This window comes from Hippocampus comes, unplaced genomic scaffold, assembly GCF_001891065.2.
Source record: "Hippocampus comes isolate QL1 unplaced genomic scaffold, H_comes_QL1_v1.1 scaffold60, whole genome shotgun sequence".
Taxonomy (NCBI): Eukaryota; Metazoa; Chordata; class Actinopteri; order Syngnathiformes; family Syngnathidae; genus Hippocampus; species Hippocampus comes.
Genome location: NW_017805483.1, coordinates 257,208 through 278,937, shown reverse-complemented (window position 1 = coordinate 278,937; position 21,730 = coordinate 257,208). Strand labels below are relative to the sequence as shown.

General features: G+C 45.5%; 1 protein-coding gene across 3 annotated transcripts in view; it reads right to left on the bottom strand.

Moving 5' to 3' along the window:
* The window catches only part of dipk2ab (divergent protein kinase domain 2Ab), a 30,853-nt gene extending 14,969 nt beyond the window's left edge, over nucleotides 1-15,884 (bottom strand). The window contains exons 1-3 of one of the 3 annotated variants that reach the window (XM_019876060.1): nucleotides 15,310-15,884; nucleotides 13,695-14,172; nucleotides 8,394-9,274 (exon numbers count right to left, since the gene is read on the bottom strand). In XM_019876060.1, the coding sequence (XP_019731619.1) occupies nucleotides 8,394-9,047 (654 nt within the window). In that variant the 5' untranslated portion in view covers nucleotides 9,048-9,274; nucleotides 13,695-14,172; nucleotides 15,310-15,884. The remainder of the gene's footprint in view (nucleotides 1-8,393; nucleotides 9,275-13,694; nucleotides 14,173-15,309) is intronic. The other 2 variants (XM_019876059.1, XM_019876061.1) reach the window with 2 other exon arrangements.
* Nucleotides 15,885-21,730: the final 5,846 nt, after the last annotated feature.

Sequence of the window (21,730 nt, the reverse complement as noted above, 5' to 3'; positions counted from 1 at the left end):
AATTCAAAGCGCATTTGGTCTACTTTACATTTGACCGGATTGCACATTGGAAAAATATTTTCCATAATCATTGGAGTTGGTTTATTTGATGAATGCAGTCGCTCCCCTCGCTCCTCGAGCCATACACACACACACACGCACACACACAAAAACACACACACACGCACACACACACACACACGCACACACGCACACACGCACACACACACACACACACACACACACACACACACACACACACAGCGGCTCCTTATGTATTCATTGCGCTTCAAAGCGCCTGTCAAAGCATATCAATTAGCTAAGCTTTAACATGGAGCTTGAAATCCCCTTTTAGATATTAGTTTGTGGCGCTTGCACTAAAAGACGGCTTTTATGCGCCCACGTTAGTGAGCCGCTGCTTGAACACTTGATTTTTGCCCTTTCGAATAAAATGCCACACATGGCCGAGTGGAAAATCCATAATGCCAATGTTAATAATGCGGGGAGGGAAAATGGTTGTCGTGCATCCCCCCCATATACGCCATTCTGGGTGGGGGAAAAAAAGTGAACCAAAAAAAAAAAAAAAGGGAGCCAATCTGACCACTGATAGAAAAGGCTGGGCTACATTTCTATTCTATTTCTAGTTTTGTGTTCAAAGTGTCCTGGAGAATCCAAATGGAGAATGGGAGGAGGGGAGGGGGCAGACCTCGTGCTTTCTAACCTGACCTGAACCTGAGCCACTGAGCACAGACCTCATAAATCCACTTTACTGGGAAACCCAAGAATGTTTTGAAGTCTAAGGCGGTCCGGTGTTGAATCCGTCTGGGTGGTAGCGCCGCCCACGGGGACTGGGGAGGGACCCGACTGGGACTCCAAGCTCGGCTCCGAAGGGGCTGTGCTTTTGAGGTATTGCAGAGCGGCAGGCAATTATCTTGGGGGGGGGGGATACAATGGAGCGGCATCCATTGCTGTGATGGACCCTAGCACCACCTAGCAAGTCAGTATTGCAGAGAATTGAATGAACCAAAACAGTCACGGGAGGTTCCACTGTCCCAAAGCAGCTACACTTCCGGTGACCAAGAGTGAATACCGATACTGCTGAATTCGCGGAACATATTTTCTCTGACAGGAACCGAGTGCCCTGTTCTTTATATCAGCGGTCCCCAACCGCTGGGCCGCAAAGAAAGAATAAATAACATACATTACTTCCGTTTTTTTCATTTCGGAATCTGAAAGATGTTTTATTTTGAAAAATGACCAGATTCTCTGTTACATCCGTCTACAGTATGTCGCTCTTGACGCAGGTCAAGGCGCGCTTCTTTGTCACGTGATAGGTTACCGCTAAAATGAAGCCCAGGAGCTAGCAAAATGAGTGAAAAAATAAGGTCTTTGGAATAGTTCTTTGGTAAAGGGGAAAGGCCCAGCCAGGAGAGAGAGAAGGAGCTTACGACTTTCAAGAAAAAGAAGGCTATGTTTAATAGACACTGTCAGGAGTCTGACTTAAGATACGGCTTTATCTCAACGGGAGATTCCCACGCACCAAGTCCACTCTGCATAATATGCGGTGATCGCGAGTCTTATTTTTCAAGAACTTTCTATTTGTGCTATATCTTATTTTGAAGGCACGTTCAAACGTTACCATAGCAACCAGAGAGTGTTGCGGCCAGATAGGACGTTCCTCGTGTCGTTATTAGTGTTTATTATGTTTCGAAAATACACAGGTTTCATGCAGATCATAGCATATTATTTTGTTGAATTTATCCGGTCCCTGAAAATATTGTCTGACATAAAACCGGTCCGTGGGGCAAAAAAAAATGTTGGGGACTGCTGCTTTATATGATCCGACAGTTTTATTACTGGGGGCTAGTTGATGGGGTAAAAAGCATTGTCTCGCTGTAATGTAAAATCACCGGGCACGCGGAAGAGAAAATATATGTTTTTTTGATTTATCCGTAATGGTTGTGGTCTTGTTAAGGGATCCGGGGAGAGCTTTGAATCGGGTTGGACTCGCCAGCGGTGAAGTACAGCGTCCTCCAGGGCAGGCCAATGGACAGAGCAGCGGGTTGGGTAGCATGCAGGACAGAAGGAAGCTTGATTTTGGAAAGGGGGGGGAAGCCGGTGGGTGGTAGAGGGTGCTTCGGAGGGGGCTCGACCACAGGCGTTTACACCTAACTAAACACAGCTGTCGCGCATGTGTGCGCTAAGGATTACGGTGACACAAAGCAGACAGGTTCATTCAAACGGGAGACAACACCACAAGGCCCTTGGCTTGTACCAAACAGGCGCCCATCAAACCTTTGCCTGCCCTGCGCCTTTCCAGCGGGAACGCCGTCCAAAAGAGGGGAGTTGGGCCCGGATAACTCGCTGTCCTAACAGGATTCAGTTTGTACACAAAGGCCGAGAAGAATAACCAAAAGGGGGATTGGGAACACTTGAAGCCGGGTTAAGCGGCGTAAACAACTCCTCTCTTCTGCACTAAAAGGAGTGTCACGATCCCATGGAGCCGGGAACCCAAATGAGATATTAATCACCGGACTATTTTCTGATGGGCCTCAGCCGCTGAAATCGCCTCAAGGGAAGGGGAGGCAGACGCGTCATGGGATTGCGTGCGTCTGCCGTTGCTAGGAAAGAAATATTGGAGGGAAAGCAAAATGAGGCTTTGATTGCATTTGCACGAGGCGCCTCCCATAAGAGTAGAATGTGCGTACAAAAAAAAAGGACCGCGGAGGGTTTCGTCAATGCAGGCAGGGCTATTTCTTAGCAATACCAAGCAATTGGAATTGGCTCCTTGCTTTCCGATAAATAAACCTGGGGGGCAGGGGGGTGATGCTTGAGGTGTCCCCTTTGCCCCACGGAGAGCCAGGAAGACCCTCAATGCTTAGTTTGGCTCCAGTTCCCAAAGAAGGCAAGGGCTGTGTTTGATTCTGCAGAGCATCATTAAAATCAGTGGGTTTTCTCCGGGTACTCCGGTCTCCTCCCACATTCCAAAATAAACATGCATGGCAGCTTAATGGAGCATTCTAAATTGTCCCCTTGGTGTCAGTATGAGTGCGGATGGTTGTTCGTGTCTGTGTGCCCTGCGATTGGCTGGCAATCAGTTCAGGGTGTCCCCTGCCTACTGCCCGAAGACGGCTGGGATCGGCTCCAGCATGCCCCCGCGACCCTTGTGAGGAGAAAGCGGATCGGAAAATGGTTGGATGGATCAGTAAAATCAACAAGGGAAAGAGACACCCCATTTTCTTTTGGGGGGGTGGTGGGGTGAAAAAGAAAAAACAAACAGTGGCACCAGATTGTTTGTTGAGAGAGTATTGAAGGTTGACTTTCACATTTACGCTGAGATCCTGCTGTCAAAATTCTCCGCAGGCCTCAAAGATAAGGTGATCCATCAAATGTGTTGTTTTTTTTTCTGCAATGCGGTGCTGAGGTCACATGTTGTGCAGGGGAAAAAAAAAACAAAAACAGATGGCCACGCCACAGGATGGGTTCTGATGAGCATGTCTGTGTTAGCCGAGGACCGAGTGTTAAGTGAGGAGGCGGTTCTTGGGAAGGCGGCGACGCAAAAGGCAAAAGGAAAGCAGCACAGATTTTGAATCTGGAGGAGATGAGAGTACCGCTGGCTGAGTCGAGCCCGCAGCCTGTCAGGTCCTATTCTCAGCTTCACTGAGCAAAAACGGAGCAGAGGACCAAAAAAAGGGTGCGAGCGCGGTCACATGTTTCTGGCCCCCTCGCAAGGCTTTCATGATTTGGAACGGAAAACCGGGCAAAAATCAAACTCATTTCCGATTGGGCTCCAGTACATCTGGCCCATCAAACGCGAGCGTCACCTGATGAATCAGTGAGTCATTTCGCCCCCAGGCCCCTCAAAAAAAGGAGAGGCGCCAAGAATGGTCAATTAACTGCAAATACAAAAGAAGCTTTATGACGAAGAGTGGAAGGAGAAAAGGGTGAGCAGCGTTTCGAAGGACACATCCCAAGGCATGTTCCGTCAAAAAAAAAAAAAAAAAAAAGCACAACAAGCGTTTGCGACGCTTTCGTCTTTGTACTGCGTTACCCAATCAGAAGCGACGCCGGTACTCATCGGCTCTTTTCAGTTCATTTAAAAAATTTCCACATTTCATTTCACGTGCATTTAGGACAGTGGTTCAATGTGGTGACAAATTGTTTTTGTTTTTTTTTCCAAAACACGAAGAGCTCCAGGGAGCAATTGAGCAATTTTATCACCGAATCACGTTAGAATTCGACTTGCCATCAAAACGAAGGCAATGTTTGTGAACTGGACGGGTCAGTAGCTAAGGAACCGCTACCTGAACGCTTTGTAAACTAATTAGAAGGAGCATTAGTGCGTAGTAAATTTGTGCATTGCACTAAGCTCCCCCGCCCCCCCACGTCTGAACTCGAGAGGCATTCATCAGTGCGCAAATAATTTTTCACGTCCGCTAATGCGGCGGAATGCTCACTGAGCCATCTCTCGCTTGTAGTGAAGGAGGGCGACGCTGCAGGCTCAGCATGTCGGTGGAGAGAGTCCAGTGTGGGGGGTAGAGAAATCCATTCAAATATGCCCGAATCGATTCCCCAGAATTAGCCCCCGGGCTGCCTCTTTATGACTTGATTTTTCACCTCAACTGAATTATGACGCCACTACTCGAATAAGAGGATCATGAGGCAACACGTGACTTCTCTTGTTAAGGAAGAAGGCAAACCCTTGATCAGAGCGTAATGCACTTTCCTTTGGCGTCAGCCAATCCTCCATTGAGTGTCTCCAGTTGGTCCAGAATGCTGCTGCTCGCCTTTTGACTGGTACTCATAAGAGGGAGCACATAAGTCCGACTCTGGCATCCCTTCACTGACTCCCGATACATTTTAGCGTCCTTTTTAAGATCCTATTGTCCTAGGTCCAGGTGTGCGGACCAGACATTATTCGAGGTACCAAGAACTAAGCGGAGGCTCAGAGGGGATCGAGTCTTTTCCGTTCGAATGACGTCCCAACGCAAGCCCCCTTGCTGCCCATCTTTAAAACTCGTCTCAAAACTCATTTGTATCCTTTGGCTTTTCATTAAGCATGAAATTTTGATTTTTTTTTTTTTTGACTGTTTTCCTTTCTACGGTTTTGTTGTTTTTGTTATTAATTTATTGTCGTATCGATCTCTGCTGCATGTACAGCGCTTTGTATACAAGGGTGGTTGTTTTAAAGCGCTCTCCAAATACAGTTGAGGAGCATATCTTCGTCATCTGATTGATTTCCTTGAGCAAAAGCAAATTTATTTATTTTTTTTAAATTATACAGCTAACTCCACGTCGACGCGGGATAATCATTAACGTGGAGATGAAATCTTTTCACTTGATAGCAGTGATATTTATTCAGGGAAAGCGCCGCTTTCAGCGGAGAGGAAACGAGAGAAACAAAACCTCTTCCTCCGCTTTTGTATTTCGCCACAGTCATTTTTTTTTTTTTTTTTGGTCATCTAAAAATATTTATTCCCCGTGGCCAAATGTTCTTGCACGTGACAGAGGAATGGAAGCTGTGTTTGTGTATGCCTCATGTACTGCCCAACACACAAAAATGAGCCATTGTTGGCCGGAGCCAAAACAGCACAGCAGATTGTTTCCCACGGACAAAGGAGGTCTGGTGTCTCATCGTGAAACAGGGGACGATTTACTGCCAGTGGCTTAAAAGAGCACAAACACAAGCCAGTTCGGAGAGAGATCGAGGGGGTGGTGTGGTGGGGAGCTCGGCTCGCTGAGCAGACAGTAGAAATGTTCTGCACATGATTCGACTGAATAAAGCCAGGGGGGGGGGGGAAGAGAGGCACTGCCAAACAATGAAAGCGAGAAACCGGCTGTGCTTAAAGACGGCGAACCTGAACAGTATAAATGTTTGCGCGAAGGCCTCCAAAAACTCACTGAAGATAGCAACGAGGCAACTTGAAACAGCGGAACTAAACGTTTGCCGTTCTACCCCTCGCCATACCGTTTGGCGAAGGGTAGAACGTTAAGAGTCCAAAGTGATTAACTAATCCGGAGTTTGTGGAGCAGATATTAATAAACTGTCAAAAACAGAAATACGGACACAGAGGGGAAGAACAACAGAGGAGACAGAAAGGGGAGGGCGAGCGACCACGCAACGCTAATCAGACGTTAGCCGGACATAAAAGGTGATCTCGCTTTTTTTTTTTTTTTTTTTTGTCTGGTGGAATGCCCGGAGGTGTCCAACCTCATGGTGTATAAAAAGCGGGGGCCACGGGTTGTAGGTCAGCCCTGAAAGTTATTCAATGTCCGCATGTGACCGTTGTTGTGTCGAGACACGGTCAATGGCAGATTGAAATTGATTGGATGCTTGTAAATCGCAGAGCAGGGTGGATGGGAGGGACAGACTGCCACAGACGGCAGACACGCCGCGAACTACTTGAGATGTCAGCGCCAGCTGTGCACTTCGACCACCCGACAGGACTTGGTAGTCAAGGCCTTCAGTTGGTCTGCGACCACTTCAGGTGGTTTTCTTTCAGCATATGGCCACCGTCAGAGTTATAGCAGAATAGTTAACGTCTGAATGAAGGGGGGGGCGGGGGGGCGGGATAGCTGGCATTCTTATGACAGCATCCAGCTAAAATAAACAAAACAAGACTTGCCAGTGCCCGTGCTATCCTGTTCGTACTCCATTCCAAGCAAAGTCGCCCGCATCTGACGACAGCCCACCGGACACAGACGTGAATTAAAATTAAAAACAACTTGGACCGTTTGCAGATGCAATCTTGAATAATTCAAATATGCCCTACATATAGTGTTGAATATGTAGTATAGCCGCCAGCCAATGCCTCTCATCTTTTGGGAGGCCGCGGCTCTCAAAACCATCTTCTCGAGACTGCGAGAGTTGCCAAATGTTCTTGGAGGCTGCAATAGTTCTTCCTAATTGTACATATATATGGGAGAGGAGCACAGGAAGTCCGACTCAGCATTTCCCCCTCCAAAAAAAAAAAAAAGGGCTTCACATGCTTTGTACCGGTGATCTTCGCCAAAGGTAACTCGGAAAGAAGCAACCTGGTGCTATGACTCCGGCCAATCAAAACAACAGTAAATGGAAACTCCAGACAGTGGAAACTCACAGGAATTTGAAAATATCATGTCACTCAGGAGAGCGCAGATCTCCCAGGCAGCCAAGGACAACAACGACAAAAAAAAAAGGCAAATTTGATCAGCACCATGTTGTTCAGCTTCAACTCACCACCTCCATACGTCTGAATTTTATGATTAGGTTGTCGATACTAATAGCAACATGCTTAAAAAAAATGTACCGAATTTTCCGCATTACAGTGAAACTCCTCTACAATGAAACCTACATGGGGGAAAATACCCCCGAGTGTGAAAAAATCTTGAAATGCATGAAAGCCATTCCCACTTTTCGGCTCCCCCAACAACAAAAAGTCCCCCTGTTGCGTAATACGAAATCATCTTCTCCACCCTTGCCTCGCAACGAGGTGCACTACAACGAAAACAAACCTTCCGCAAAAGTCTAATGCGACCTCAGCCTGCCACAGCGACTCCTACTGCTTCGCTCCGAAACGGCAACAGCAACCACCACACTGGTTTAACACATGCACCTCTTATAAAAATAGTATATAGTACAGGAAGTATTTGTTATTGTTAGTTTCAGACGCAGCACGAACGTGACATTGCTGAAATGGCTACAAAACGGACCTTTGCATGCCAAGCAGTGAAGAAAAGAAGAGCTCTGACGCTTGAAGACAGGGTAAAAGTGATCAAAATGAAAGATGGAGGAAGCAAAAGTAAAATACATTGTGCAAGAAACAGATGTAAGTGAAAGTGAATGCTGATCGTTAATTTTGCAATTTCTTTCCTGTTTTTTTCTTTCTGCACTGACTATATGAAGTGTCAAATAAGTGTATGCTCATACTTATGCACTATTGGAATAAAAATAAAGAGTGCACATACGTTTGTGTGTGTTTACATCTGAGATCAAATTTGCTAGAGTGAAAAGTCCCCTGTTGTGAAAAATGTCTTGCTGCACACATGATTTCATTGTAGAGGAGTTACACTGCATCAGGCGCACCTTCAATGAATGGCCTATTTTAAAACAGTTTTCATTCATAGGGCGCACCGCATTATAAGGCGCAAAAATAGAAGCTACAATCGTGGCTGAGGTTGCATTATACATCCACTAGACGGACAAAGCGCTTTACAGAACATTTAAAATACCAAGTCCGAGAAATCTGAATATTGATCCACATATAAGGCACATCGGATTATAAGGCACACTTGGCGGTTATTGAGAAAATTGAATGCATTTAGGTGCGCCTTATAAGTGTGGAAAATACGGTGATAGGGCTTCCCTCAGCCCGTGCCCAACCACTATATCGATAATCATGAAGATTTAACCTTCGCGATGAAGGAAACAATACCTGCAGAACAAGCGGTTCCGGGTTGAATGCCAAGGTCATGAGCAGCTGCATTCTCTCCGTGTCCTTCAGGTTCTTGAGCAGAAAGCTGCCAGAGTCTTTGGTCTCGGCGTACCGCCGAACCACACGGTCCAGCAGCCGCTGCGACGGGCAGTGTACCAGGTCTGACCAGCCCTCGACCACCTCTGGAGTCAGAAGACGTACGTCGCCGTTGATCCGGGCAAATTCCGTTTTGTACATCGCCTGGATGAGATCGCAGCGCGGCCTGCCCGTAGCCCTCTTGCAGATCTTTTGATCGATCTCGGCCAGCTCCTGGTTGGATCCCAGCCGCTTCAGGACGATGCGCCGCGTGCCTTCCCTGGGCTCCCCGTACTGGGCGAAGTAAACGTTCTTGACGTTAAAGATGTCGAGGAAGCGCAGGCGGCCCCACGTCTCAAACGAAACCTGGCCGTTCATGAATTTGCGGCACCAGCTGGTGCCGAAGCAGGCGGGACACTTGTTGAGGTTGATGAAGCGTCGGTCGGTGAGCTCGTTCTTTTGGAACGAGGCGAACAGATTGTGCGTGTTCATCAGCAGGATGACAAACAGCCCCACCACAAACAGGAGCTTCAGACAGCGGTACACGCGGCCAAGTTTGAGGGGGAGGAAGCGCATCATGGTGGGGCGAGGACCAAGTCGGGGGGAAGGGACGTCTTGAGGAATTTGGCCGAGGGAGGAAGTATCCACACGGGTGTCAGCGAGTTGATTTTAATGCCTCTCCGTCAGGGCGCATCGGGTTGGCATCTCGAGCCGCAAGCTGGGGCGAGGTTGCCAGTCCCTGGCGGTGGCTGATGAGTCATGTTCAACCGGGCTTCCTGTTTATGGGCTACCTTCAGTCAGCAAGCCTGGAAGCAAATGACAAAATAATAATTAAAAAGTAGGAAACTCATCAGAATAGTGCACAATTGAAAACACATTCACAGAAATGTAATTATCCATTTTATTCATGGCTTCCTAGTAAACGACTACTTAATATGCGCTAGCTCACAGGAGGTCCCGTTTCTGAGAATACGCGATTGCCAGAGAAATTGTTTCGGGTCATCCCGGAGCTTTCCGTACCTTCGTTCTTCGATGAGATGGCGCACGGCCAACGTAATAAAGCTGCCAGTGCCCGTTTGAACATGTTCTCTCGAGGAAAATCATTTTATGTACACTCACAGTATAAAAAAAAGATAAATAAAAGCACCGATATTGTTGAGAGATCGTCGGCTATCAAAATGAAGAGTTAAAATGCCTTCTGCTCTCGTGCAAATCAAAAATGTGCCGCGCCAGCCTCCTCGCGCTGCGTTTGTATCACTTCCCTGTTCCCGCCTTTTTTCCTGGCGTTGAAAACATTCGCCGCGTCTGGCGCCAAAGGACCCGTCAAGAATCAAGCGCGAAAAAGAGACTCAAATCTGGGATCGGGGACATGAGTTTATCCGAGACCAAATCATATTAGACTCCCAATCAGCTTTTGAACGGCTTTGAGCTTCAAGATGCTTCGAGACAGACAATGAGGCCAGCCGTGCAAATTAGCATTCTTCAATTAGGAGCTCATTAGGACATGCCTATTAGAACGGCTGATGAGGGAGAGGGCGCGGCTAACGAGCAAGCGGATTAGCGAAGCCTGCGCTGACTGATTCCTTGCGTTTCGGCCTTCGGGCCCAGCGGCCAAGACGCGGTCTCGCCCGAGGCGGCCGACGTAAGCGACTGGAGCAGCTGTGGGGACTCCGATAAGAAACTGCACGCCACCACCGTCTGAGCCTACCTAGGCCAATATCACTAAAAATAAACCGAACCCGTTTAACTCATTCAGTACCAGCCAATTCTAGACCAAGTCTGAAAAGACGTTTAAAAACGTCTTTGGGAGTGAATGAGTTAAAGGGGAAGTAGACAACTGCAACTTTACTTTTTTTTTCCTTTTAGGAGGAAACAAGATTTATGCATGCTGTCTGTCTGCTCTTGCCGTTAAAAACCAGGTGGGCATATAATGCGCCGTGAACAAGATGGAAAGCCTCAATGGTGATCTGTCACATCTGGATGGCATTTGTTGATTTATTAAATCATACAAAGAAAAAAAAAGGGAGGCTTTTAGGGCTTTCCAGGTGAATAATGTTAAGAGCACATTTAGTGTCCAATGTCAAGCGGCACAATACTGTGAGTGATGTCAGATACGGGAAAGTCGAAGGCAATCCTTTTGTGCCTTTTCAAGTCTGCGAACTGCAATACAGTGAGCGAGCGAAAATAAATGCATTTTAAAATGCACCTCGGGCTTACGCTGACTTCCACAAAGTGTCCACGGCGTGATGGATGAACAATAAAAACAAAAACATTTTTGAAAAAAAGAATAACCTCTCAGGAGCGGCGCACGTGCTAAAAACCCAACACGGTAATTTGATTGCCCCCCCCCCCCCAAAATCTATTTCTCCAAGATAATCGTATTCCATCGGGAAAGGGAAATGAACTGGCGGGGAGAAAATAAGAACATCAAGTCAGCCAACAGCAAAACGTCGATAAGAGGGCCAAGAAAGGATACATTTTACATTTCACTACAAGGAGTGAGGGAGTGAATAGCTTAAGGGGTGGGGGGGGGGGGAGATTTGAATATCGCGTTGCTTTAACATATCGAATCAAAAACCACTTAGCTCCTGACACAGACGGTTAAGGGCATCGTCGTGGCAGCCCAGATCTTGTGAGGAGATTTGAGATTTGACTACGATCAGCAAGGAGCTCGAGCGAATGACGAAGGGGAGTGGGTACAAGTCACTCAGCTCCGCGGCGAACTTGAACAAACCCCTCCACGCCACGCCGACGACACTGTGGGGCAAATGAGAAGGCGCAGGCAAGCGGCGAACGCGTAGCGTTTTGCCGTCTTCTCCAACGAAGGATCATGTCAATGTTAAATGCGCCGGCCAAAAAGATAATATAATGCGCACGCAACGGTTTTGGTGTCCGTTTAACGAGAAGCAACCGGAGGTCTCGGCGATGGCCAAGTAAACCAACAACCCGGAATAAAAGAGAAAAGCACCAGTGTGACGCCGTGAAACACCCACCAAAACCTTCACGCAATCCCGTGAATGGCGAGTCGGAATCTGGATATTACTCCCCGTTAATGACCCTGCTATGGCTTCTGCTTGTGAATTTTACACCCGCAAAGCCATTAACTCGCTGTCTTTTGACACTGCGGACCACCGAGCGCTTTGATTCTTTGGCGTTCCTGTTAGCAAGGTCGCCTCCTCGGGTTCCCGACAAGGGTAAAAGGCCACTTCGAGCTTTTAAATGGGAGCCAGGCACTCTTGCTCTTGTGTTCGGCACCAGATGTCGCCCAGACAGAATACAAAGGGGAGGCAGGTCACGGAAAGTTAAGCTTTGCGGACCCTCATTGTGGCTACGGTGTCAAAGGTGCCCCCCCCTTCTCTCTCTCTTGCATCCCACCCCGGCGACGCCACGGTCTCTATCGGCACTCCGCTCAAAACGGGAGGAGGAAGAATACATCATACCAAACGGAAAAGTACCAAATTCCATAAAGTGAGGACAGAACCCCCCCCAGCACTGCCGCCCTCTTTCTCCGGTGAGCACGAAAGAGAGGCAAAGTAAGGCGGGCAAATCAAAAGGGCGCCCCACTCCTCATGCATAGCAAATGAGCCTCGCATGCAAACTGAAAAGTTTCAAGTTGGGGCGGATGACAAGAGCCTCAAAACGCTTCATTACCGGGAGAGAACAGGGAGCTAAACCCTCATGTTGACACGGAAAACCGGAATGACAAAGTTGCAACCAGGCAACGGATGAAGCTGTAATTTTCCAATCATTCCACGTCAAGGTTTGACAAGATAAGGCAGATAAGATGGGGAATTTCCTCTCGGGATAATCTCCGTTCTTGTTGGACGAGTAAAACTGGATTGAGATTAAGATATTACAGGGCTGGGATCCTAAGGGATAAACCAATTCTCTTTTTTAACGGCACCTGAGTTGAACATTCAAGCCCAAATCACAATAGCAAGAATTGAAATAGTCATTCGATTTTTTTCGGCGATGCTGGCATGAGCAAAGCTACCACATGATCACCCCGAACATCCATTTGAGAGGCAAACGACTGACATTGATCTGCAAAGTGTGTCGTTTGTCCTGGGGTTTTGCTGCGATACGTTTTTGTAGGTTTTTAAGCAAAAGAGAAAGAAAATCACAGCATTCTGAGAGAGCAATACGAATTAAGTCGTGAAAGCAGTTGCGGCCAAACAGGGTGCCTGACCTAACGGCAACCTGCAGAGGTGCCTCCGCTTCAGTTTGAAATCGTTTGCGGTCTCCCAAAAAATTGACAACCTGTTGTCATTCAAAGGAAAGCTGGGAATCATACACATGGACCTTTGCCAGGCAACAAGAGTGTGCTCGGTGAGCACGATTCTAACATCGAAAATTCATCGCGGAATGCCCATCTCGATTTCGAGAACCGATCTGGAACTCACTGACAGAAACAACGAACAACGGCAGAGCCCCGGTTTACCACTGTGGTCCATTTCTTCAGTAGCAAAGCATCCCTCATTTCTACCAGTTGGACTACGCCCGGATCAATCAAATCGTTGAGCTACGCTAAAGCAGCAAAGCTATTTTTACACGATATATTTGGATGAAAAACAAGTTACGGCTGCCCAACTTTTGCGAAATGACACGACTTGTTTTACATCATCTTTTAGGAGTTCTTTTCAAAGGAACGGGGCAGAGATGACCACAGTTTCGAGCGAGACGTTGACGTCAGCAATAGTGGCCGCCCCGAATGACGTTGACTGGGACAAGTGGATTCTCATCTGGCTCTAATTCAATGATATTTTCCGCAAAAGGTTAACAATAGGTGGTGCAAAGGTTAGGAGGCTTTACTTTCCAAAAGAGGCCATCGAGTTTCTTGATCTACTGGCCTGGCCTGCATATTGTAACGGGTCTACAGTTCATGACATTCCATGTTTGAATGTTAAGAGCGGCGAGCACGACCGCATTCGTGTGCGTGACTGATAAACGACGACACAAGCCGACTTGTGTCGAAATTCAAGATCGTTTGCAGCCTTAAGAATAGAACTTTTATCATAAACCTGTACAGTTTTTAGGTCATTTTTTGCGCCTTGAATTGACAACAGCATCGTGCAAACCAGTTTTAGCTCCGTCATCGTACCTTAAACGACCCAACTGCACAGCAGAACTGAAGTCTGAAAGCCCACACATTAAAAAGAAAAAGCGTTAAACACTGTTTGCTGGCGGCGTCAGCCAAAACATCAGACGAGGCTTCCACTTTCTCACCCTGGCTGTCATTGCGATGGCGAGACTCCAGTTGCCAAAGTTATCGACTGGGGGAGTCAATAATGTTTGATCGCATGTAGAGGAAAAAAAATATATTCCAAAAAAAAAAAAAAACTCACAAGAGAAAGAGCACAGGCAGCCCGGCAATGAGAGGGATCCTAATCACTGGAGCACTTCAAACTCCTCGAGGCACATTAAGTCTTTTCAAAAATCAGCACCAATTAACAGAAGCCTCCCTTTTCTCCTCTCCCGGTGACATTATTAATCCAGGGATCTATTTGTTTTTGAGGATTTCAAGGTGATAAAGTGCTAGACTGTTTGAGGTTCGCAGGCTTATTTAGATTGATTTTTTTTAAAAAGACTTAGCCGATGTTTAAAGGCTTAAGGAAATCAAACGGCCGTTAAAACAAAAAAAGCAGTATCTTCAATATTGAACCGTTTCGTCCCAGGCCAGCTTTCCAGCAAGCCGCCAATGTTCCTGAAAAGAAAAAAAAAAAAAAAAGAATTCAACATGTAGCCACTGTGTCATTTTGACAATGACGCAGCCGACCCAAGGTGATTATGAAATCTCCCCGGCTCTGCTTACAAATTATTCATACAGGACAGCGGTTCATTGATTCATTAACAACACTTTTACACACTCACACTCACACTCACTCACTCAGGGCTTGATGTCACAAAGCAAAGTGCGTTGTTATTCCTGGGAGAGCTTTGAGGCTACAATTACAAGGCACCCCCCCACCACCACCACCACCGTGAGTCCTGACCAACAGTCGCCACAAATATTCTCATTTGAGGGGAACTATGTCGAGTCTTTGTGAGAAATTAAGTCCCATTACGTGGGTAAAAACAGGGATCGCTGAGGGCGCCGTGGAAGTTAAATTTCTATGTGCACAGGTCTTGTTTCATTTTGAATGCCGGTACATTTCGAAAACAAATAAGTCATGCAAAAACAAAGCAAATAGATGCAAAGTTCACTGACAAGTAGGTGTCAAAAATTGTAACAGGTTATTTTCAAAAAGGGCTTTCCACGCTCTCGATCGGAACGTAAATTGGAACGGACTAAGAGTGAAACACTAAAACCTCATTTATTTATGTGCTGTTTTGGATTTATTTAAATACTGTTTGGGAAAGATGTGATCACGTCTGTTTATGGTCTTGAGCTAAAAGAGACACCAATGTCACGGTTATATTGATTTGCTCTGCATTTCAAACATCCCGTGTCCAAATGCAACATTGTCAGATGATTATACCAAATTTATGCCAATTTATTCCAAATGCAATTGCCGTACTATGTTCTTAATTGACTCACACAAAGTGTTCTCTTGCTGTAAAACGTAACACGCAGCCGTTTTTAGTGGTTAAGTTACCGTCTTGTACTACTGAGAGGATGGGGGCATCTGATAAGAAAAGAAATGTTCTTATCGGCTGCTCTCATCAAAGAAAACGCAACAAAAGTGTCACGCGAAGCCTCGTGTAAAGGAAAAACACGGACGCGGTCAAGTAAAAAAAATAAAATGAAAAAATCCACATTCACTTTAAAGGCGAAAACATTCATGCTGATTTCGAACCGACTTAAAAAGATGAAAGTCAAATTAAAGCCAAGCCAACAAACCTGCGTTGCGTGACATTAAACTTCTTTCCTGGATAAGTGGAAGGAGAAAAAAAAGAGTAACAGCGGACGCTCGACTCTCAGTCGGTCAATTCTTCAAAGTTGAGGCGTTGGGTGATTCGGACCACTTCAAGGCAACAAAAAGAGCAACAAAAGGCAATTTCTACTGGGTTCGGTTCCCATCGATCCGAACACGCGAGCTACTGCTCCGTTCCCCGTTGCGGCTCCCCCCCGTGCATGTACCCAGCTAGCCTGCTAGCCACTCAGATAAACAGTTAGGATGTCGAATCTTAACTCTTCGTATACCAGCTCCTCCGGCGTTCTCCTCACAAAAGAGCCGAGGACTGGCGTGGCGCGAGGACGTCCATATGTGTCCGCATAGCATGAGTGCCTTTATAGGGACGAGAAAGGTGCTTGTTCTTCGCTCTTCTTTCCCGAATAGCGGCTCGGCTCACTACTCCGCTCATCTAACCACAATAGGTTATCTCGCCACTCGTTTTCTACAGCAGCCTTTTTACGACAGCCGCCGTCCGTTTACGACCTTGTTTCCATAGCGACTCATCCATTGTTTGTCTCCACGAGAACGCCGCTTCCCTCCCCGGAGTGCAAAGTTTGTCTAAATTTGAATGCCGTATTTCGCCCACTTCCTTTGACTAAAGACGCAAGTTTATTATCTTATGCTATTTGTAATAAGATTTTTAATTATATGGCCCCTATGAATCGAAAAATCGTTGGTCCAACACGTGGACACACAAAAAAAAAATTGAACCCAAACGCACCATATTTGCACATTTACAATAAAGCGAGACGCTCGTTTGTGCAACCGACACAACACTTAAGTTAATTGGACTCCTTCATCATAGAGGCGACGTTATTACTATCGTAATCAGGGAAGTAATGCACATGCCAAACACAATTAACAGTAGCCGGATGACTAATTGATTAATTAGCCGCTAATGACTGGCTCACTCCCACCGAATAGGACAATGAAAGCGGCGAGTCGATATTTCCGGTTTAACGGTGGTGGATTCAATCTTTGAACGCCGGCGTGAATTAGTTTGCAGTCACCGCCATCTCGTGGTAAAAAGTGAAAAGCCACTTGAAGGCCTGTTTGTTTGGTTTTTTTTACGGGAGCGTTCCCCCACCGTATTCCCCCCCCCCCTCCACGTAATAAAAAAACAATGGATGAAAGATTTACGAGAATTAATGAACGCAGCACGAAATTATGCGGAAGTAAATTACAATTTAAGAGTCCCCTCAACCAGTTCGAAATATGTCCCAAAAGAAGTGTTGCTCAGTGTAAACACTTTAACAGTTATCTCAGCCATTTTACTGGGTGGAAGTCCACAATGTCCAAATGTAAATTAAAAACGAAACGTGGGAGGAAAAAAAAAACGATGTGATATGATAAGTGGCACATGCTTCTAATTTGCAATAATAAGTTTGTTGCATGAAGAAACCAATATTTGTGGTTTTACATAATCGAGGGGAGGCTTCTTTTTTAATTTACTAACTCATAAGGAAAATTGCAATTTTAATTGAACATCCCTGCAAACTTCTGCTCCCAAAACTGATGCATCAACTATAATGGAACAAATGACATTGTTCGTTTGTTCACGGCTGAATTCAATTATTTTTTTGAGTGTGTGTGTGTGTGTGTGTGTGTGTGTGTGTGTGTGTGTGTGTGTGTGTGTGTGTGTGTGTGTGTGGAAATCAGTGGTTTGCCTCGAGATATTTTTCTAAATTTACATACTAAATCCCCGCAATGAGATTTGGGTCAAATTAGTCATTGTTTGATTGCATTGCATTGCTGGAGAGATGAAAGTGCCTCAAGTAATCTTACAATATAAATGTGTTGCCACCTCATTTTCTTTTTTTTTTTTTTGTAGATGACATGGCTGCCTCTAACAAAATAATCCATCCATCAATCCATTTTCAACGATTGTCCCAAAGAGGGCCACCGGAGTTGCTAGAGCCTATCCCAGCTGACGACCCCCCTGAACTGGTCCCCAGTCAGTTCCAGGATAGGAAAAATATATTTCATTGTTTTAAGCGAGACACATGCAAATGTTTCAAAGGAAAATTCGACACAAATACAGTAGTCGGGTCTCTAGAGTTCCTGCCCGCCCATAGTAAGCACTTCCTTATTTGTATAACTGCCCCCACTTTGCTTTGACATTGAGGTCGGCTGGGGGAAGATCCATAGCCACTTTAAAGCAACCAAGTCGTCAAAAAGGCGATCATGAAAGGGTCATGCAGAATTCTCTGACCCCCAACCGCCACTGGCCAAAAAGTATATGGAGCAGATATACAGTCACGCACTTTGGTCAAATGCTAAAATCATCTAATTTCAGCAACACAGAAAAGATTCTTGATCCAGGAAGTGGTTCAAATCACCTGGGCCAAATGCATCTCCCCATTCCCCCTGCTGCCTCATTAGCAAACGTGCAAACCACAAAGGCACATTACGCTGGCTGAAACCATTCTGTGTTTACTCACGTCATTAAGTCAGATTCATAAGGGGACTTTCCAGGGCCAGATAAAGATTTCATTGCATTAACGTGTCCGTTATGCGCCACTGGGGAGTTTGTGGTCTGATAAAACATAGTGTTCTGCTTGGCCGAACGGGCAATTATTGTCTACGCTTGCACCACCATACCCAACTGTGTCGCAGGTGACCCTTAAAATAAAGCCACGAGCGTCATGCATAATTTATCAGTAACAGTGTCTGCATCGGTTTTTATGCAGACATTGTCATACCTCTGCTCCGCAGATGAGGAGATAATCAAATCTATTCTGCAGTGTGGGTAATTGCACCCGCAATAACACAAGAGAAGCTTGAGCATTTTACAGCGCGGAGCACCAGCAAAACACTCACCAGTAAAAAGAACGGGAAGGAAAAGTCAATCACCGGACTTTCACCGTGAGGGGACACTTGGTAGAAACCCCCAGACAAAAACAAAACTTGGAAGAAAGAAAAACGCAATCGTTTGGTGAAGCCGACAATGGCTTGTAGGCTTGATTCAGTTATTTTAAGGGTTATATGCCATCAAATGTTAAATGTTCGTCACTTGAAGTTCTTTTAACCCTTTCATGCACCCTGTAACCTAATAACAGGAAAAGCTCTCCACTGTAGAAACCGCTGTCCCCGAAAGGGTTCATTCATGATGTCTGTTCCAATACTTTTGCTCACTTGAAAAGTGGGTGGCTAAAAATAGCGGTCCCCAACCTTTTTTGCACCCCAGACCGGTTAAATGTCAGACAATATTTTCAGGGACTGGCCTTTAAGGCTGGATAAATACAACAAAATAATATGATATGGCCCGCATGAAAACTGTGGCATTTTAGAAACATAATAATAAACACAAATCACGACACGAGAAACGTACGATCTGGCCGCAACGCTCTCTGGTCGCTATCGTAACGTTTAAACGTGCCTTCAAAATAAGATACACTGCAAATAAAAAGTGCATGAAAAATACGACTCACCATCGCCACATATTATGCAGAGTGGGCTTGGTGCGTGGGAATCTCCCGTTGAGATGAATTTGTATTTAAAGTAGGACTCCTGATACTCTCTATTAAACGGAGCCTTCTTTTTCTTCAAAGGCGGAGACTCATCTTCTGTCTCCTGGCTGGGTCTTTCCCCCTTCCCAGAGACGTTTTTTTTGTTTGTTTTTTACTCATTTTGCTAGCTCCTGGGTTTCAATTTAGCGGTAACCTGTCACGTGACAGAGAAGCGCACCATGGCCTGCATCAAGAGTGACATACTGAAGACGGATGTAATAGAGAATCCGGCAAAATTTCAAAATAAAACATCTGTCAGAGTGCGAAATAAATAAAACGGAAGTAATGTAAGTTATTTATTCTTTCTGCGCGGCCCGGTACCAAATGACCCAGGGACCGGTACTGGTCCGCGGCCAGGGGGTTGGGGCCGACTGTCTTAAAACAAGAAGTGACCTATTTTGATCGGGAATATTCCTTGTCACTGCTTGAACTGTCAGCACATCACCACAAGCAAACATGCTCCATGTGTCAAAAAACAAAACAACTCCTTGGGCTGTTATTGACAGTGCAGGTTGCAGGCATTAGCGGCCGGCTTTCCGTGCGTTGTTTATCGGCCGAATAACTGCGCGCGTGGTTCTTATTCAAATGAATTCAGTGGTGGCGGCCGCCTGCGCGTTTAATCATCTCTGGAGGCCCCGGTCAGGGATGTGGGATAGAATGCGAATGCATCATAATATTACAGGCTAGCTAAGGGACGTCGTGTTCCGTAATCCATCCCGCAGTCACCCTGAAGATTGACATATGAGTTGATTGGCATGTTTTGAGGCGAGGAGCAGGGGGGGGTGGGATTTGGTGTCAAACAATATGTTCCTCTGGATGTTTATAAGGAAAGAGGACAGGGTACAGCTGTTGTAAACACTGACCTGGAGTGAATGACTTGTGTGTGATATGTGTCAGTCATTTTCGGGAAAGCGGAGTCCCCGAGGAAGGCCTCTGATTTTCCGTAGACCTAAGCAGGCTGTCCTGTCTTGCCTGCAAAATGGATGGCCGGTAAAGAATGAAGGGAAATGTTTGTCAATTAAAAAGGGCCTCAAAGTGCATTAGAAATGGGCGTCATCAGCAAACATGTCGAGCTGGCTAGCTGGCTAGCTACCGTGACAGTAAACTGTCGCTCTTCGCCGATGATAGGGAGACCTTTCACGAAGAGCTAAAGACCACTAATTGAGGCTTGCCGAAAAGTGTTTTAGAATTAGATGATCCCAACACACTTCAATATCATTTCAAACTCATCTTACATCAATGTTAATAGAAATGGTTGACAGATGTTTTGATTTCGGGAAACATGTAGCGGAAGCGTGCCTTTACACCATCTCAGGTTGAGCTAGCAGAGAAAATTCCACAACCCTGGTTTGAAACCCTAACCCTACATGGAAACCCTAAGTGTGGTTGGAAACCTTACTTGAAACCCTAATGCTAGTTTGAAACCCTACTTTGAAACCATATTCTGAAACCCTAACTCTATTTTTAAACCCTAATCCTAGTTTTAAACCCCAATTACAAACCCTAAGCCTAGTTGGAAACACTTAGCGTAGCTGGAAAGTCTACATGAAACCCTAACCAGAGTTTGAAACCATACTTTGAAACCCTAATCCTCGATTGAAATCCTAAATTTAGTCCTACATTGAAACACTAACCTCCTTTGAAACCTTAAATACTTTAAAACCTGTGGTCACAAAATCTGACATTGGATTTATTACCATTGTTAGTTATTGTGACCTTACTTTGAAATCCTAACCCTAGTTTGAAACCCTAATTTTTAAATCCCCAATTTTAAACCCTAACCTTACTTGGCAACCCGAAGTGTGACTGGAAATCCGACTTGAAAACCCTAATGGATCGAATTTGATCACCAATTTATTGTCGATTGATCATTGCAGCCCTAGCTTCTTTCTATTTTCTGTTCGAGAACCACGTTGGTGATGACACTCATTCTTATACCTATGGCAACCATCATCCCTTTTTGGATACGTCTGTTTGGATAAAATGGCTGTGAGACTGATTTATTGGCATCTAACTCTGTCATGATATGAATAAATTGACCACTGTCCAATACCTTAAGTACTGAGACTGTTAATGACGCCATTTAGATAGATGATAGAGGCAAAATATTAGAAACAGCTCTTAGTATGATGCGGGGCAATTCTATACCATTGCCAACTACAACCCATGTCATGATATGAATAAATTGACCACTGTCCAATACCTTAAGTACTGAGACTGTTAATGACGGCATTTAGATAGATGATCGAGGCAAAATATTAGAAACAGCCTGAGAGCCAACTACAACCACAAAAACGAACATGTTTTTGAACTAACACGTTTTAGGACAGTGTCAATCAAAGCCGAACAGATTTGTGTTTGTTTCGCACTTGCTGAAGTGTGAAAAAAGCAAAATGGCTTCGCAGGTCTGTCTTGTGAACGCTAGATGGCGGTGCTATGCCGTGTGAAGATGCTCTTTGCTGCTCGACACAAGAGAACCGTTTTTTTTGTTTTTTTTTGCTTGTTACATAATAGTTCTATTTTATTCTCATCCGACTAGAATTATTGCACTCATCATCACTGTTTTTTTTTTAATTCGTGTATTGTCTCCTCCGACATGTATTTATTATCCCATCTGGTATATTTAGATTTATGTGTTTTTCCACTGTGGGAAAGCGTATTGTTGACGGCCTATTTTCAACCCAACATGTCTTTAAAGACTCTCTAGTAACCCCGCCGGGATCAGTTCTCCTTGCTCCTCGAGGGAAAACATGGCAGATTTGGACAAGTCGGATCACTTTGTATTCTTTGACGTGCTTGTGTCGCTTGTTTTGCGAGTCAGTGGAAATGCGGTAAGAATGACTGACGCATTCCCGAC